Source organism: Phalaenopsis equestris, unplaced genomic scaffold (assembly GCF_001263595.1).
Source record: "Phalaenopsis equestris unplaced genomic scaffold, ASM126359v1 Scaffold000098, whole genome shotgun sequence".
Lineage (NCBI taxonomy): Eukaryota > Viridiplantae > Streptophyta > Magnoliopsida > Asparagales > Orchidaceae > Phalaenopsis > Phalaenopsis equestris.
Genome location: NW_018164540.1, coordinates 777875 through 797942, shown reverse-complemented (window position 1 = coordinate 797942; position 20068 = coordinate 777875). Strand labels below are relative to the sequence as shown.

Sequence of the window (20068 nt, the reverse complement as noted above, 5' to 3'; positions counted from 1 at the left end):
TCTTAGGTCTTTTCGTTATGAGTTTTGAGGGCTGATTCATCCTCCGTCTTTTCGGTGTTTTAGGTGGATCAGTGTCTCCTCTCTCTCATCTCATTTTTGTTCTTTTTTCCTTGCTTCTTGGGCTTCTTGGTTCGGTTTTTTATGCTTATGTCCGATACATAGGTGTCCATGTTTAGTCTTTTGTTATACGTGAAACCATCAAATAATGTCACAAGTAGGTCGATTTTGTTTTGAGACTTAGTGGTAAAACAAAATGATATTCCATTCTACGACATCGGGACACCCCCACCGACCGGGTGAACCGTAGGATGTAATATCATTCACCAACATAAGACTAGCGGGAGTTGGCCCGTAACTTCTTAGGTTGTTGGCGGTCCTACGTCCGGCAGCGTGATCTACTCGTTGACAACTACACTTTTTCAAAACCAATAAAAAACAAATCTGATAAGAACATATACACATTTTTTTTAAAACAAAAATATATTTTTCCCTGCAAACAAAATTGATATAACCCTCTTTTATATGCCTGAAACCTATGTGCATGCGAAAAATATGAATTTTAAATACATTTTAAAAAAAAATTGGTTGTCCACCTTTTGATCATCTGCTTTGGGCTAAGGAGTACCCTCCTGAGTTAGGTTCAGTAGGGCACCCTTCCAGTCGAATGGTGGACTTTATACATCCGGGTGACCGAGTAGCCTTCGATGACCCTCGAGTACTAATATATAATTATTGAGCCTAGCCGAGCCTAGCCCTACCCGAGTGCTTGCGGTCCCCTCTTTTCGGACTCTTTCATATGCTTTATCGAAACCTTTGGACAAAGCACTTGTGGTCCTCTTTCGAGATTTTCCCGTGTTTTCTACTATATTTATCGATTTATTGCTTCGTCGATTTCCTCGTATGGGTCATTTACCGTTCTTTCTCTAGTTTTTTGGGTGACGTTTCTTCGTTTATATAAAACATTTCAACTTGCTTCTTCAAGTTTTGTTGCTTTTACCTGTTGCATCAATTACACCTAAGGAACAACAGATCTCCCAGATATATAGATTTGTTTTATGTTTACAACATGTTACTTTCATGCAAATCACATACCTGCTGTACTTTTTTACTTTTCTTTTACACCGCATGTTGTACTGTTCTCTTTACTACATACTCTACTGCTTGTCTTGTGCTACATACTCTACTGTTATGCTATATATTGTACAATTTCAACATGTTACCTATAAAATATCTGAAGAACTATAACCATAGGGCCGCCTGATTTGACATCATAACCTGACATCCTAGAAAATTTAAGCTCGTCACAACAAGGAGTTTGGAGTTAGTGCGGTGGGCAACACGGTTATCTTCAACATCAAAATATATCTACACCAGCTAAACCCTTTCTTTCTTAGAAATTAAACAACAATCCATAGGATTTCGAGGTCGTTCGTGTGATGCAACATAAATCCTCAACTTTTCCCTCAACTTTTCCTTTAGGCATTTTTCCTTTAGGCATTTGTACAGTTCTACTGTGCAATCTAAGCCCTAACTTATTTTAGGATCCCGAGGTTGTTGTTCGTTACGACCTAAATCCTCACATCTTCTAGGTTATTTATGTGATCGTCTCACATGAATGTAAGCCCTAAATAAATAAAAATTGGCAGGATATAAAAAATAAATAAAATTAGCAGGATAAAACACTTGACTATTTCTTCCTCGAAACTAAAGTCAAACCATAGGGTAGACTGGGAAGTCACCGAGGTTCTCCTTCTTATCCGTGTATCCTCTAGTTTTTCTTCCTTTGGATTCTATAATAATTGTTTCAAATTTGAATCATTCCCCTTTCACACCTTTTTGTCTGATATCGTTGAAAAGTCCTATCCTTTTGACCTCTTTGAAGATAAATTTTCATGATTTTTATCGAGAGTTTTCTTAGGTGACTTCGGTCATTTAAGATGTAATTAACTATAGAGACTTGCCCTTATAAGAAGCTTTTTTGAACTTAGTTTAAAATAAACCCTATTTAATTTTTCATATTAAATAGGAGAATTCGTCGACAAATAAAATGGTTTCGCAGACCAAACGGACGTCATATATTTCTTAGTTTATTTGATCGAGCCTCACCCTCAAGTCTTGTGTTTATACTTCGGGATAGATACAAAATTTGAGGTAAAACGCTATTTCATTTAAACTATGAAAAATATGAGGTCAGTTTGATTTCATATTTTTTTAAACTTAAATCTATATGTAAATTAAAACGTTCTTCCGAAGCGGACGACGAGATTTCGATCGAGATTTCGATTGACGGGATTTCGATTCCGGTTACCAACAACTTATTACGGGCAACTCCCCCAACCAAAAATAGTGCCGACACACATTAACTTAATTCCTTTATAATTTGCACACTCGTGCATGCCATTTATTCTTAAAAATGGGGACCAAAATACTCTTCTCGCATAAATTCAAACTGATTATGTGAAATCTTTGTAATACGTCTTAAGTTATGTTCAATTACCCTCTCTCATAATTTTAAAGTATGACACATCAACTTAATTCCTTTTTAATTTGAACACTCGTGCATGTCATTTATTCTTAAAAATGGGGACCAAAATACTCTTCCTACACATACATTTTTTTTTAGTTTTTACAATAATATTAAAGTGTTTAGTGAGCAAAGAAACTCCCAAATCTTTTAAATATTTCCGTACTTCACTTGGGATATTATGAGGTCCTATTGATTTTTCACCCGTTGTTTTCTTTAAAGCCTCCTTAACTTCTTTTTTTTATGCAATGGTAAAAATGAAGCATTTTATTATTAACGATATAAATATCACTAAGGTCGATCATATTTTAGAAACTTCATTGAAAAATTTATCAAAGTAACTCACCTACTTATGTTGAATATATTTTTTAAAAAATTCTTTTTGATTTTCTTCTTTAATACACTTTATTTGAGTTAAATCTTTACCTTTCTTTTCTATTTGTTTGACTAGTTTATACATATTTTTTTCACTATTTTTAGTATCTAATTTATTCTAAAGATCACTAAAAACAGATTTTTTAGCGACAAATTAATCTCGTACTCCCAACGAGTCATTTTATATTTTTCCCAGTTCTCTAAGCTTTTATTTAAACAAGTTTTTATAACATAAATTATTATATTTTATCTTTTTTTACATATTATTATTCTACCACCAACTATTTTCGTTTATAGAAAATTTTCCTTTTGATTCTAAGTTCATCTTTTGTCACTTGTTTAATAGTATTTGTTACTTTATTCCGGATAGAATGATTTAATAGTATTTGTTACTCTATTTTTTGAAATATTGTATTAGGTTATCGTCACATTTTCAATCTTTTTCTTGTCAAAATTAAAACTCAATTCAATATTTTGGTTAAAATTTTGAGAAGTGTCAATGCTGAAGAATATTTTTCTACACCATTTCAACCTTACATAACACAAAACAAGATACTTCTCTAGTCATCCCGCGTCGATACTTCATCTCAAAATGCATGAGCTGAACGAAAAAAATTGGCATCTTCTTGAGACTGTTAGAGCCATTTTGTTTCAAACAAATGCGCCTAAACAATTCTGGGTTGTTTTGGTTTACTGCTTGTTTTTTGATCAATCTGGTTCCTTTATTGTTTTATAGAATCAAACATTGTACCAAGTTTTGTTTCCAACTAATTCTCTCTTTTCTATTTAACCGCATATATTTGAGTGTACTAGTTTTATTCGTGATAATCATTCACAAATTTCTAAATTAGACCGTAAGTTATTAAGGTGTGCCTTTCTAGTATATTCTCGTCAAAGGGCATGAATGTTTTGGCCCTTTCTTGAACAAATACATGATTTCTTATAATATCATCTTTCATGAACAAACCCCCATCTTTGGTGGCTTATCAGTGCCTAAATTCTCACAAGATTCTAATGAGTTGTTTATGTATCACATCATAAGTTCATTTCCTACTCCAACTCTAACTCCAGTGCCTCAACCTAGGCCATTTGTCACAAATGTTTACTCAAGATCTCGTTCTTCTGATCCTAGTCTGACACTGGCATCTTTCTCCGTGGATCCTCCTCCTAGTGATCTTGATTTACCATTTGCTCTTCGAAAAGGTGAATGTCAATGCACCTATCTCATTTATTTTTTTGATAACTTTAATCATTTATCTTCTACTTATTGCTCCTTTGTTGCTTCTCTTGACTTTGTTAAAGTTGTAAGATTTGTTTAGCAATTCCTATCCCATTCTGGTGGCGGGCAGCAAGACTTAGGCTCCGTTTGGGGCAGCTTAAAAGTGCGGCGACGTTTTTAAAAACGCCGTATTAATGTTTGGTTTCCGCTTTTGACGAGCGTTTTCTTAAACGAGCTTTTTATTTTATGAAGCACGCGGATCGCGGGGATATACCCGCGATCCGGGTTCGGCCTCGAGATCTTTACATCGCTACCCCTCGCAAACATCTCGATCCCTAATCCTGTTCTCCAAAGTCGCTCCACTCCGCTCCTGCCTCCGCAGGTAAGAAATATCTTCTCCTCGCTCTGCTCCTACCTCCTTTCCCCCATGTCGCAGAAACACATCTCGATCCATATGTTCTTTGTGGTTAATGTGGAAGTCTTTTGTGGGAGAAAACCTAGATCTAGTTCTTGGGAAGCAAGTTTCGCCGGTAAAAATGTAGATCCTTTGTTCGAAATGTCTGTTGTTTCTTCTCGATTCGACATTCCTATCCTTTCTTCGAAATGGCTGATGTTTCTTTTTTATTTACTGAAATTTTTTAGGGTTTGTTGCTCATATGGTCTTCATGCGGGAAAATATTTCTGTGGCTATTTAAAACAATGAATCTTTGCTGCATATGTTGAATCATAGAATTAAATGAATTTTTTAATGCTTAGAGCATTTTTAATTTATTCCTGGAAAGCTTATAAAAAATTTGGTTGCCATATTAGCTAGAGAAGGAATGATTTTGGGTTTGCATTTTTAAAACAGTCCCTGTTCTGGCTGTTTGGGTTGCCGTATTAGCTAGCTGCCCCTATGAATTGTTGGTTGCCATTTTTAAAACTATCATGGTGTTATAAAACTGTCATGGAGTTAATGCAATAAATTGTGCCTTTGGGTTGTCTTTGCTAGCATTGTTTTAGAATTTCTACTCAGCTCTATGTGTTCCAAGTTTCAATTGGTTTTTACTCAAATACGGTGATACTATAATAATAAAGAAAAAGAGAGGTTTCATGTATAATGGTTATATTAAAAGCACATTTATGTTTCACCAATATATATTTTAATTCATTATTTTTCTTGAATTGATTGGGTTCGAGCCGGACCGATCCGACTCACGAGCCGGTCCATATCATAAGTGGCTCATTTTCGGTCATAATGTCATCTAACCATCCGTTGATGTGATAGTAAAAGATGAGTAAATCTAAAGACTCTGGTTCATAAGCTATATGAGAGAGAGAGTACTAATATTTTTTGTGATCTATGCGTGAGGGAAGTCGAATTGGGAAATCGACCCACAAATTTTTTTAATAAAGAATGTTGGCATAATATCACAACTAAATTTAAAAAAAAATTATATCAGAAGCGGGCAACATTCGTCATGATATGATTTTACATTTCAAAGTCAATATTGTTATATTTTTCCTTGTAATTTTAACATGTTATTTTTTTTTGGGTCATTATAATCCATATTAGTGTATGAATGTGTAATGAACTTTCATATATGTCACTGTGCTTATTTGATGTAATCAAAATTTTTTTGAGTTATATAAATATTATTAATTTTTGAGTTATATAAATATTATTAAACTTTTTTGCATTTTCATTTCTTGACATTTGAGAAAATAACATTCTGCCACACAGATTATTCATTGAACTAAAAAAATTTCCAAATAAGCTGTTTACAAAACGCACTTATCACATAAAACGCACTAACCAAACAGTTAACTTATTCAGAACAGGGGCAAAATGGTCAATTTTTCATAATCAACTGTTTTCCAGACGCACTAACTAAACTCCAGACAGCTTATCCGGATCAGCTAGTCATCAACATATTATTAGGATAAGTTGCTTATCAACAGAAGCTGGATAAGCTGCAGCTGCCTCAAACAGACTCTTAATGAGAATTAATGTTTTGATTGAAAATGGAACTTTGGAACTAGTTGAACTACCTGATGACAAGAAGGTTGTTGGCTGTAAATGGGTCTTTGCAGATAAGTTTCATTTTGATGGATTTGTGGTTCTTCTCAAGGCTCGATTGATTGCTAAGGGCTATGCTCGAATTTATGCGATCAACTACTTGCACATTCTCTTCAGTAGTTAAGTTAACTTTGGTTCGCCTATTTATATCCTTGGCTGCACTTAATACTGGCTCATGCATTAGCTGTATGTGAAGAATGCTTTTCTACATTGTGATATTTTAGCAGAGGTATGTATGAGGCAACTTTCTGTGTTTGTTGTTCATGGGGAATCTTTGAAAGTATGCCATATTCAGAGTCTTTATATGGATTGAAGCAAAACCCTTGAGCATGGCTTGAAAACTTTAGCTAAGCAATAGATGAGTTTGTGATGCTGAAATGTAGAAGTAATCACACCGTATTCTATAATAAATTTGCTTCGGGAATCATTCTTTTGGGGATTTATGTTGATATTATTTATTATTACTAGAAGTGATGTGTAAGGAATTTTATTATTGAAATTATTTCTACAAAATCAGTTCAACACTAAAGATTCCAGTTCTTGAAGTACTTCTTGGGAATTGAGGTATTAAGGAGCAAGAAGGGTACCTTTCTATCTCAAGGGAAATATGCATTGAATTTGTTAGCAGAAGTTGAGAAATTATAAGATAAACTACGCAGTACTTTGATGCTTTTTAATTACCAACTTACCAAGGATGGAGAGTCTTTTAATGATCTTAAATAATATAGGAAGTTAGTGGAAAAATTAATCTACATCTCTGTAATTCATCCTGACATTGTGCACTCAGTTATTACTATAAATCAGTTTATGTCTTCCTCCATAATTCATCATTGGCCGGTTTTAGAATAAATACTATGTAACCTCAAGGGAGCTCGTGGATAAGGTATTTCATGTCAGAATCACGGGCATAGAAATATTCAATTTTTTATTTTTATTTATTTATTTTTTATGCAGATTCAGTAAGTTCCAAGATTGATTGAAGATCTATTACTGGATATTGTGTCTTTGTTGGTGGTAAATTGGTTTCATGGAAGAGTAAGAAACATAATGAAATGTTACAGTTCAATGTTGAATCCGAGTATCAAACGATGACACAAGCTTTAAGTGGATTGATGTCGGTCTCCCAACTCTTGACCAGTTCTAACAAAGTTGTGTGATAGCAAAGTTGCAATCTATATTGCCTCAAACACTGACCTTTATTGAAGAACTAATCACATTGAGATAGGTTGTCATTTTTTTTACGAAAAGATTCAACATAATAAAATTTCTATAGCTCATGTGAAGACTAGGGAACAACTAGGAGATATTTTCACAAAGGTCTTTAATGGAACGAGGGTCACTTATATTCGTAGCAAGCTTGACATGATAAATTTCTATGCTCCAGCTGTAGGGGTTTGTTATGGAAAGTAATAAATCTGAACCGTGTATATTAGAAGGCTTGTATTAGGAAATTTGATATTAGACAATCTAATTAGAGGAGATTTAATTAGAGGATCTTTTTTATATTTTGTTCCTATCTAGAGAGTTGGGAGTGTGAATAAATATGTAATATATGTTTTCAATTGGGAATAAGAAAAAAGGAAGTTTTGTCGTAACATTTAACAACCACTTGTGTTTTCTAGTGTCTCACTCTTTTTTACTTACAAGAGTCTTTTTATAAGTTTTTGAATGCATGCTTGCTCATATTTAATATTTTTTCTAGCTAACAATTTAAAAGTTATATATTTCTATAAAAGTTTATAGCATCGCAACATTTTCATTACATCTCACTTTGATACGCTGACAATAATCATGATTGAGCCACATACTTTTTATTTTGTAATAATATTCGGTAATCAAAAGAATGCTTGTTGGCGCATTTTTTGTTTTAATCTCATAGACTACGGTGACACCACATACCTTGAAAATTATTTGCTTCACCTCGTCTTAGATATTTTGGCCGTGGTTTGGAAGTCATTGAGTTTCTTAGTTAGGACATAATTGAGGACTTTACATATTATATAGCAAAAGCAAGATGATTTTTGTTCGGTATGGGTTCAAACACTTAACCTGGCTTACTTTTTTGTTTTGAAAGAGGTTTTCACTACATGGGTTCTTCCACTTAATTTGAATGAAGATTAAAGGTTTTTGTACTAACTATTAAGATTTAATTATGACTAATTGATTATTTGAAGTTTATTTAAAGAGAGTACAAGTTTTTCTACTTGTAGTTGCTTACAATGGAGTAGCATTTGCTTACGGTGGAGCAACAAGTTTTTATGGTGGATAATATGTGGAGGATGTAGTAGATGCATGTAGTGCATGACTGAGGCGGAAGATGATTGGGTTTTTGTTTGTTCCTAGTTCTTTGCTATCACAAAGAGAGAAGAAATGATTTTCATTTTGTGTATTTTGTTTGGGGCTCTCACTCTCTAGATACCTTTTGCAATTACTCATTACGTTGAAATTAATGAAGATATTAAACAGCTTACTCATGTTTTTTTCATTAACTGATAGAGATTTTCATTTTTTGAACAAACTTACTGATTGACAATTTGTCTAACAATAATGGAACACCAGCTTTGTAATCCCTTAAATTTCTTAGCTTGCCTCTAAAGCATCAACAATAGGAGTGATCTTTTACAAATTGTTTAATGTATATTTTCTCTAGTGTATCATTTATTATTAGTGGATCAAGGTAAATAATAATGCTTTATGAACTTTTTTTGATTCGCTTTATTTAAGGTCTGGCATAATTAGGTATTAGGGTTACATGATTACTTCTTTAAATTATTGAGTTATCTTCTCTCATTTGCTTCTATCTTCTTATGAATTGTTCAATACATTTTGATTTTTGTGTTTTTTTTCCCATTCCGATAATGATCTTGGGGTGTTTATGTTGTCATTTTTTTGGGCTACTGAGAGATGTTAAATATGCCGTTCTTCTTATTTATTTTGTATTTCGTGTTTATTTATTAATGCATGATTCAATTAATTGTGTTTGTGATTTCCTTTCATCTCACTGATTACTAATTGCTAAGTTACATTTAATTCATGACATCCTTTTGGTTAATTAGATACACTTTTTGTTTGGTTTTTGGGATGCCTTTAAATTGGATATTCATAATATTTTGCCTTTTACTTGTCAATTAAAATAATTTTTTTTATTGAAGAAGCTTTTTTTTTTTCTTTTCTATTTGGGAGATGCATTTTTTTCTCATTTTAATAACTATTTTCATGTCATATCTTTCTAAGGTATTTTGCATTTCTAATTTTTTGTGCTTATAGAATAACTTACAGAAATCCTCGCTGGAAGTTAGAGAGCAGCGTGAAAGTCCCACTGATGTAAGGCTTTCAATTGTCTATGATGGAAGTGATAAATCTGAGCAAGAATTAATTTCTCACAGCGATGCCTCCTTTTCTGAACTCGAACAACTACTCAAGAAGAGAAGGTTTTCAAGGAAAGTATTGCCCATCTTGTAACATTTGTTTAATATTAATATCATTTATGAATTAGTGATGTTTGAAAGCCTTACATACTAATTTAAAAGTTTATTGTTTATTGCTAGTCTTGCTATTTTTTTTGTGATATTAACTTCAGTTTATTTCTCTTGTACTCAAAACACTAATTTTGTGATCTTGGCCTAAATTTTGCCACTTTTATTTTAATCAGAATTTTTATGAATATTTTTTTTCTTATTTAGATAGTTTACATAACATGATCACCTTATTGAATGAGATATCATTACTTGTGTAAGATGGATATTTGGTAAAGCTTTCATGGAATCGAGCGAGAATTTGTTATAAGAGTCAGAGTGGCAGCTATTGAAGATGAAGTTGTTGAAACATAAATTATTTTGCCAAATGTGCAATTGAGTGCAAAAATTTCATCATGTGTTGCTACTGTGGTGGGGTTAAGAGCTGAAAGTCCTAAAAGAATACCCAAAATAAAATCCACCCATATAACAATCAATAAGAATTCTAATGGGCTGATTCATAAACTATGCCTAGTAGTTGGGATATTTCTTATAATGGTGATAATTACTACTTACTTATTCATTTCTCATTAACTCTTGATTCTCATTCTATACTTTTTGCTTAATATTGATTATATTGTTTTACAGGGTTGAAATTGATCGCTTGTCAGAGTTGCTACATTCAAGAACTATTGAACCTTCTACTTTACCATCTACAGAGTACAAGAATAAGGGGAAGATAAATGATGATTCAAGTATTAATTCGAGTTCATCACAACAAGCAGTCAGTCACGAGGAAATGGAAGAGGAAAAGGAAAAGAAAAATGCAAACACTTCGAGATTGGAAGGTCAAATGGGGCAGCTAGCTAATTTACATGGAAATGACACTTATGCAGTACATGCTAATGTTAGTAAATGACTTTTTTATTTGAGTAGATCCTTTAACATGCGAGTCAATCATTTATTAATTATGGGTTGAAAGTGCTCATTATGTTCTTGAGGATACCTCCTGCTCACTGATTTTTTTTTTTTTTTTTTTTTTTTAAAATTTTTTTCTACGTTAATCTCTGTAGTTTTATACCTGGGATTATAAAAAGTAAGTTTATTCCTGTTTAAATAAGACCTATGGCTATTTTTTGTTTGATTTATTGTAAATTGCAACTATTAATTTTTTGTTTGAATTATTGTAAATTGCAACTATTAATTTTTTGTTAGGATTATTAATCATTATTATGTTGGATAGATTGTTGTATTCGTCCAAAAACTTTTGATGCCCTGTTATTACAAATTTATTTATCAAGGATATATTAATGCCTTTTTATGGTCATGGTTACGGTAGTTTTTTTATGTTGTGGACCACCCATGGTTTGTATAAAGGGTTCTAGGATATTGTATTAAGCACTACTACATGAAGAATGCATATAAGTTAGTATCGCTCAACCTTACTCTATTCCGCTTTCTTCTTTATCTTTTCTATCGTATATGGTTGAAGGACTCTTTTCTCCCTTTCTTAGCCATTTTCTGATTGTTTTTTTCGCTTCATTTCATATATGGCATCATCAAGGTCAAACGCATTCACATTTGCTTTGGTTGACATCAATGCCAATGAAGTCCCCTTTTTTATGTCCCTATTTCTCTTATTTTCTTGCACCTTTTTTATATGATTAAAATATTTATTGCTGATTTCTATCCCTAGGTTGTTATGCCAACATGAATTAAATTTATTCCGTCACCTTAACGAACAACCCAATTTTGTTGCGTGCTTTAGACCATCTTTTGTAAGCAGGATGAAAATATTCCCAAAATCTAAATACTGTCTGACATCACTTTTGATATTGTCATGCATAAAAGCATTTGTTAAATTCTCTCTTCTTTCCCTTTCATTTGCTTTATGACCAGCCCAACCTTTTTTTCCTTATGAAGTATATAAAAAAAATTTTCTCATTCATATTTTAACCCCAATTTTCCTAAAATTCCTCATCTACTTTAGTTGGTAATTCTCTTGCATACATGAATCTCTAAATCTTGTTTGCCGAAATTTTTCCACCCATCGTTGATATCTTTTAAAATTCTCCCCATAATTAGTAAAAGCTTTCTCAATCAACGTAACTCAGTCATGAATGAAGACTAGCAATACTGTAATCTACCATAATTTTTCTCACTTTTAAACTCACCACCATAGTTGAATCATAATCAAACAGTCCTCGTCCTCACCCATCTTATTATGGCATTATATTATCACGTGCAATTATGATATGATCACCATGGTTAATTTTGAAAGTGTTCTTTTTTTGACATAATAAATGTCACAGTTCTGATATTCACATAATGATACCTATCATTACTACCCTTTAGTTGAACAAAAATCCATAGACGAACCATATGTATTATTCGTTTAATCGTTCCATCATTAGAATTCATACGTCCAATGATCATATATATGATCATATAAAAACTCACTTTATGTTAATCAAATTCCTCCAATTGATCTCAGGCCACCTTTCCTCTCTCAGCAGAAAAAAAGTAACATTTTAAACAAAATTGAAGGAAATGAAAAATATCCTTCAACCACAAAGGCAAGGTCCACCCATTACCCAGAAGACCGATTAGTCCCACTAACTCCACGTAGCCTTCATGTTGAGGATGTTGATTAGTTGTTTGATCGATTCCGAGTTTTCCACCAAGCAAGCTGTTAAATCTAGGAGTTAATTATTTATGTTTTTCCACTATAACTTGAGATAGAGATGCAACATGTTCGCTCATTTTGTGTGTTGTTGCCCATTTTATCACCAGTTATATTGGTTGACTTAGTGCTACCAGTGCTGCCAAAGCCATACTGTCATTCAATTTTTGCCTGGATTGTTGGTTTTATATAGGCTGATGATGATTGGTCTCGATCTGCTTCACACCCTCCAGGCTACTTTGTCTGCCATCTTCTTGGTGTACAAAGACAGGTGCACAATTCTACTCTAATGCTACTCCTCCATGGGCGCAAAATATTCAACTCTTCTAGAAGTGTTATTTGCTCCTCAAGTGAGTTGATGGAGAGCACAACACAACAATGTTATAATTTTATAGGTTATGTATTAAGGTCAGTTCTCGTTATTGACGAGTTTGTTGGTCTTTATGCTATGTAGCCTCACTCCATTTAAAGGGTTCCCTGGTCTTATTTTAACCGTTATGACATTGTGATTATTGAAAAAAAAATTGCTGGCTAGTCTTTCTTTCTATTGGGTTTTACTCTATCTCCTATATCATATGGCTTCTTTCTTTTGGCTAATGGCTTCTTCTTCACTTTTTGATCCTGATCTGTTTGATCGATTCTCCTTTCTATCCATAGCACTAGCAAGATAAAATGTTTCTACGATGGCATCACTTTTTTATCATATGAAATACAGCTGTTGATAGTAGTCTCTAGCATTCTCTATTGTAGCACTTCTACTGGATAACGTTGCTGCATTGTCCTCTAGAGGCACAAGCTTCTATAAGCCAGTAGCTTCTATTGCTACTTTAAAACCTATTGGCGTGTATTTTTGGCTTATCATAGTGGTCTCTTGGGATTTGTTTTTAAATGTTCAGTATATATATATTACTGATATAGAATAATGCTGACACTACTGCTGGCACACTTTCAGAGCGTTGCATTGTTTACCTATTTCATTCATCCATTGCTTTTCCTAACAGTCGTGAAACTCTGACTTATCTAGTGACACATCATTGTCATCGACATTGCACTGTTAATAGAGCCCCTATCGGTTAACAGTGTCTATCACATAGTTATAGAGCATGACCATTTCCTCAGCTATCTTTGTTAATTTATCCTTTATGAAGATGAACCATATTTGTGCAAAATTACATATTGGACCCTTAATTGGATCCACTTTCATAAATTACTGTGTAGTGCGCTGCTTAAGTTCTAACTTCTAATTTGGTTTGTATTCTTTTTACTTAATGTCACTTTGACTCTATCTTTTGATCCTTGTTTCAGCATACTAGTCTCAATCTGGTTTTTTTTGTTTCTCTTGTTATGATAATTAACATAACCAGAGCTGTCTAGTTCATTTTTTTCATTTATTTGGTCTATATCAAGGCAGTTACACTTCTTTTTATTAGCACTTCGTATCTTTTGATGCTGCTGGGAGTTGATTGAGCCAAAACTCTTTTAAGATCTTTTTCCCTAAATACACCTCTTTGTTTGAATAGAAGACTTCATTCGCCACACTTTTTTGTTTTTCTATGGCATATAGAGTTATCATAATTGTTCTACTCCATACCCAGTCACTGCTGCAACTTCAGTGCATGGGAACCAGGCAATGCCATTGTTTGTGTTGTATAATGCAAATTTCTTGATGTCCATATTCTAGGAAGGTTTGTTGTTTTTTGTGTTTCTCAGCCAACTAGCCTTATCATAATTGTGGAGCTGTTCAGATTGGTACTTGTTTTAGTTTTTTTATTTAGGTTTAATAATTTTTTTGAAGGCTTGGCAGTTTACTTTTGTGGATAAGGTTTTTAATTGCTGCTTTGATATCTTAATCATGCAGATGAAGTGTACTTATTGATCACCAATTTTTTAGGATTCTTTGTTTGTTAATTTAATTTTTTACATTATCTTAGCAGTGACTTTTTCTTTGACTTCTTCCTGCATATGCTCATTTATATGGGTTGAAGAAGTTATTAGCTTGTTTAGTTATGCAAGTAAGATTTTTGTTGGAGGACGAGGAACTGAAATTGTCAGGCTAATAATGTAGTTTTTTTTTGTTTCTTATGCTAAAGTGGTTATATGCTGTTGGAGCAATACATTTCTTTTGAGGTTACTAAATCTTATTTTTTTTGCTTCTGGTCTATACAGTTTTCTGCGGGAGATTCTGACGCCCCAATAGAAATTGCTAGAGCATACATGGGTTCTATGCTTCGAAAAGCAGCCCCTTCTACACTCGGTTTGCAAAGTCAAATATATAAAGTTTCCCCATTGAATTTACAATTCGGAAATAAACCATCAATTGCTGCCATTGCTTCCAGATCTGCTGCATCCTTTCCTGTAATTCCTACAGATTCTGGGAATGACTGTATGGCTCAAAAACCTCGAGGCAAATCAGCATTGTACAAAATTTCACGCCCTCATTGTAGATCCTTTAAGATGACTAACACCAGGGTGTGTGCCTCTTTTGTTCCAAGTTGATGGCTTAATTTCAGAGGTTTAAATGGAATACTGCTAAAACTATCTTTGGCTTATCCTCTCACATGATGCATGAGTTGCTTTCATTTCAGGAATATAGTCCTTATAAGGACAGCAACGTTGAGCCTACAATGTCATTAGAATGGACTCCCTCAGTATCAAATATTAGGCAACCTGCTCATGGACAAGTAGGCCTTTATTCATCTCAATATTCTATCCTAGATTTATTGTTTGTGATGTTAATTTCTGTTTTTTTTTCTTGTTCTTTTTTTATTTGCTTTAATATGACCATATTTACCAATCTATCATTCAACTAACTGAGTTTGATCTCTCATTTAAATAAGCTAGTTTTTGTTGTACCCAGAAATTCTTGGGCCTTGCGTGGCAAAAATCCTGAAGGAAACTTACACTTGCAAAGTTTTCATAGCTCTTCTCTTTTCGAAACTCGTATCTTTCACAAAGTAATTTAGTTAATCTCTTTTTCATTTCTCTTATAGTGGTGTAAAACAGGCAGTTAGGGATTGGGAAAGAGATTACGAGATGTCGGATTAATTGGGATGAATGATGATGTATTGAAGATGTGGAATTAATTGAGATGTACAATGATTTTCCATTTTTGGCATATTTTTTTTCAATGTTGTTCCCCCTCCATAACACCCCCCTCGTCTCTCTCTCTTTCTCTGTCTCTCTCTCTCTCCATGATGAGATTGCTTTGCTCTGGACACAGGTCGCAAGCAGCACAGTTTTTGTAATCGTGGGAGGGAGACATGCAGAATCAATCCAGATTTTCTTTTTTTTTGTTTTCTTTCCTAGCATCCTTTATTCCTTTTTAGTTTTTTCTTATATATGTGATGTATTATTATGTGGAAGTTATTTTTTCGTGTATTTTGTGTCGGAATAGTCGTTGACGTCTCTTGTTCCCTTTGAGGGCTGTTTCATAGGGTTTCACATAGTGCTGCAGCTTTATCTTGGTCTCCAGGTGGTGTTTATCTTTTCTCGATTCCTCCACATCGCTCCGGCTTTGTTGCCGCGCATTCCTACTCACTGCAGGCTGCCCAACTGTATCCATTTTGCTGTTTTCCTGCTGTTTCCTCGTTATTCAGCCCTTTCCTCGCTGCCCCTTCCCACGACAGGCTTCCTTTGATTGTCGACTGTTCCAGCCCTCCATCTTCACTGCTGTTGCTCCAGCCCTCCATCTTCACTGTTGTTGTTGTTCTAGCCCTCTCCCTTTGCTTCCATCATCCCGGACAGCCGTGCCATGTCAATATTTGTTGTGTACTTGTTGTCTGGAACCCGAAAAGCCATTGCCTTGCTGTTTTTAGGTTGCCAACCACCCGTCCACCATCTCACCATCTTACCAACCCTTGTTTATCATGATCACGATCACCATCCCGAGATCCACCCTAGTTTGAGCGTTTGTGTCGTGTCTGTTGTTATTACAGATTTGCGAGCGTCCTGTTGTTGTAATTTTCCTTTTAAGTGTATTAGTTATAATCATCTATTTGCTTTCATTATTAATATTTTTTTTCTATTGTGGTTTGATTTATTTCCGGTATTTTTTGGTATTAGAGCTGACCTAACCCTAATCTTTTTCTAGGATTTCTAGCATTCATCCATACCTAACCATACCTTCACCCAATTTTTTTTTTCACCCTACAATATCCCTATACACCCTCTTTCACCTATCCAAACCAAAACCCTAACCATACCACCGAAGAGACAAATATTCAGAGACTTATTGAGGAGGAAATGTGACAAATCCGTTTATGAGAAATTTGCAAAGAAATGTTTGAGAATCTTCTATGGAGGATGTGTGGCAGGAAATCCTCCAATTGTAAGAGGCTTACCGCTTTCAAGAGGAGGCAATTCAGACGGGCCACCTGTAGCCACGTGGGCGACTTTTTAGATCAAAGGAAAGGAGTGAATCTCTTCCACAATGTCTATTTCAGGGATGAAGTACCACTACCCAAAAAATGTCATGAAATATTTGAGAAGTTTGAATTTTGAATTAATGATGAATCTGCCACATTTTGACAGCCACTTGAATCCGAACAAGTTCATCGAGTGACTGCAAAATCGTGGAACTTTTCTTTGAATACCAAGAAGTCTTACAGGACAAATTGGTGAAACCATCCACTGACAAATTAAAGAAGAATGCATTATTTTGGTGGGAAAATTTGAAGCACATACGCAACTGTGAGAGAAAAGACAAAATCAATAACTGGTCCAAGAGGAAACGAGAGATGCAGTGCCAATACCTACTAGTTAACCACAGATCAAATGTTCAGACCCTAGCTTCAAAAGTCAAGATAACCACATCACCAAACGACCACCACATCATATGTATAAGATAGAGCCCTAGGATCTTACAATCAGAGTACACCTAGGGGAATATCCAAGCCAACTTCGCCCAAGGAGAAACTAATTTAGAGTAGAGAACATGTGGAGTGAATCAGTATTCCCAAATTTGTCCCAACCAGAAAGTATTTCAAGTGCCACAAATTTGGGCATATTAAACCAGATTATATGATCATGGGACTGATCCATTTCACTGGCAGGATGTTGTTTAAGAAATGTGTAATGACATAGTAGGCACTGATGAAGGTGAGAACACAAAGGAGTACTAACTTCCAACTGAAAGATGCACGTAGTTCCAGCTAAGCCCATGAGAGAGATTTCAACCGAATTAACATTGGTTGTCCAAAACAGTCTTTGAGTTTGAGGAATCGATATTAGAAGCATGACAACTCCATATAAGAGATATTCAAATTTTTCAGATATATATTTTACTTTTTGAGTTGCCCTTACTAAGAGAGGTCTAACGTGTTTGAGATGAGGCACATTTGTGCCACTTCTGAAAGATTATATACATGTATTCAGAAATTAGATTCAGTTCAACAGTGACCAGACATTAGAGAGGAATCACAACTTGGAAAATTGTCTTGGATGTTTGGTGGAGAAGAAAATTCTTTAATGGGATTCAAGTTCTACCAAAGAAGAAAAAGATCTCTCATGAGTGGTTGGTAGTGAGAGTGGCACATATTTCCACAAATTTCGTCCCAAAGTTGATTTCTCCTCACATAATTGTTTGTCAGATACGTCTAGCGTAACGCTGAAAGTGGGTGGAATAGTTTATAGATGTAGTGGCTCGAGACCTAATTGTGAGAATACTCATTTATCTATTGTGTCAGCTCAAATTGTGACAAAAAAGGATAAATACTTATTCAACTAGAATTTTCTTTAGAATAACACCTCCAAGATTGACTTACCTGGTGATTGCAATAACTCTGTCACCTTCAACGTGTCCGACTTGATTCCATACTATGAAAAAACAAAAGTTTTGACGAATGAGGTTGAAGGTCCCCCAACTTAAAAAGACTGATGCGGGAGCGCTTTGCTCTGAACGCGGGATGCGAGCAACCCAGGTCCTGTGATCACGGGAAATAAGGAGATTGGCCGAATAAATCCTAATTTCCTTTTTTATACTTTATTTCTTATTATCCTTAATTCATTTTTAGTCCTTTCTTGTATATGTGTGTTTTGTATCGGGGCAGCTGTTTACGTTTCTTCTTGATGGCTATATTCTAGGGTTCCAGGTGATGTTTAGATTGTATCTTGGTCTCTAGGTGGTGTTTATCCTTCCCAACTTTTCCTCATTCATTGCACTTCCTTGCCACACATTCCTTCTCGTTGCAGACCTCTCCAACAACAGCCCTTTTACTGTTTTTCTGCAATTTCCTCGCTGTTCAGCCCTTTTCCTTGATGCCCCGCCTCGGACCGCCTGCCTTTGGTTGTTTGGAAGTCCACTGCATCCCCCATCATTGTTCCGGCTCTCCATCTTCGCTGCTGCTGTTCCTGCCCCCTCCTCCTTTGCTGCCATTATCCTAGACAGCTGTGTGATGTTGATATTCGTTGCGTACTTGTTGTTTGGAACCCGAGAAGCCATTGCCTTACTATTTTTAGTAATGATATTTGTTTTTTGTTTTGTGATTTGGGTTAACTTCGGTATCATTCCGTGCATGGGCATTGTTGCAACTATGCATAGATGATTTTTGCTGGAGAGCCATTTCACGTTTTTCTTTATAACTTGGAAAAGGCTTTCAACACCGCAAGTACTCCCAAGGGCATTGTCATTTATCACCCTTTTTTGAAGTTGCAGATCGGGTAAACTATTCTGATCCTACCAACGATACAATGTTGCATGGTGGGATTGGAGTTGATACACATGGATGGATAAAAAGAGTAATGGGTACCTCGTGTGCAAGTTCTCAAAACCATGCATTGAACAAATTGTGATTTATTGAGTGATGGAGAATTGGAAGCTATGGCATAGAAATGCTGATTTACTTGCACTTTCTATTTTAGTATGCATGAGAAAAGCAATGAATAACCAATGCAGATGAAATTTTACAATGAATGCTGCTTGTATTCTACTGAAAAATACTTTACAGTATGTGCATTTGACACGTTGAAGGCTGTTCACTCAAATTCAGATCTTAATTTTCGTCAATATCGTACTAAATACTAATTTTCATTTAAATGCACATATTTAATTGCTTTTCATTGGGCTGGAATATTTTTCTGTATGGCACTTCAACGAGTTGTGAAATTGCAATTGTTTGCAAAATTAGCTGTGAAATTATTGCAAAATCTTTTGTGGGAAAGTGATTTTGCAAAAATAATGTTTTCCATTCTGAATATTTTTTATTCATATTACTGTGTTTTTTTAAACTAGTGATTGTTTTCAACCGCATAAAGAAAAGTGTAAAACAAGGGCATTTAACTGAAATGCCCGAGTAAAAAGAAAAAAAATATAATATGATAATATGAGATATAGTTATTTGGATTGTCTAAGATGAAGTGTAGTGAATATTGGTGATTGACAATAAATATTCTTTTGATTCCTACCTGTAAGTTTCCATAAGAAATAATTGCGAGTTAAAAAGAGGGGGTGGGGGTGACGTGGTTACTGGCACCGGTCAATGTGGCAGAATTTATTTAATCTCCCATCATCATATTGTTGATTTCTTCATCCTCAAAATTTGGCAAGAGCAGCACACATCAAGTGGCTGCCTTGAGGGAAAAGAAACATGTCTTAATTTAGATACAAGCTCGACCTATGTAGTTTTGACCCTGTTGTCGACGCCAGAGTAAGGACAAGGAACTACAATCAGATTGGAGGCTCGAATCAAGCGACACTGGTCTCTAAACGCAACGATCCAATTGTTGCCTTCCCAACTAGCTTTAATCATGACTGCAT

At 34.7% G+C, this 20068-nt stretch overlaps 1 protein-coding gene across 1 annotated transcript in view; it reads left to right on the top strand.

Moving 5' to 3' along the window:
* The window catches only part of LOC110020483 (nuclear pore complex protein NUP1-like), a 53132-nt gene that overhangs the window by 18850 nt on the left and 14214 nt on the right, over positions 1–20068 (top strand). The window contains exons 3-6 of the mRNA XM_020718604.1: positions 9445–9617; positions 10281–10539; positions 14482–14784; positions 14901–14996. Coding sequence (XP_020574263.1) covers positions 9445–9617; positions 10281–10539; positions 14482–14784; positions 14901–14996 — 831 coding nt within the window. The remainder of the gene's footprint in view (positions 1–9444; positions 9618–10280; positions 10540–14481; positions 14785–14900; positions 14997–20068) is intronic.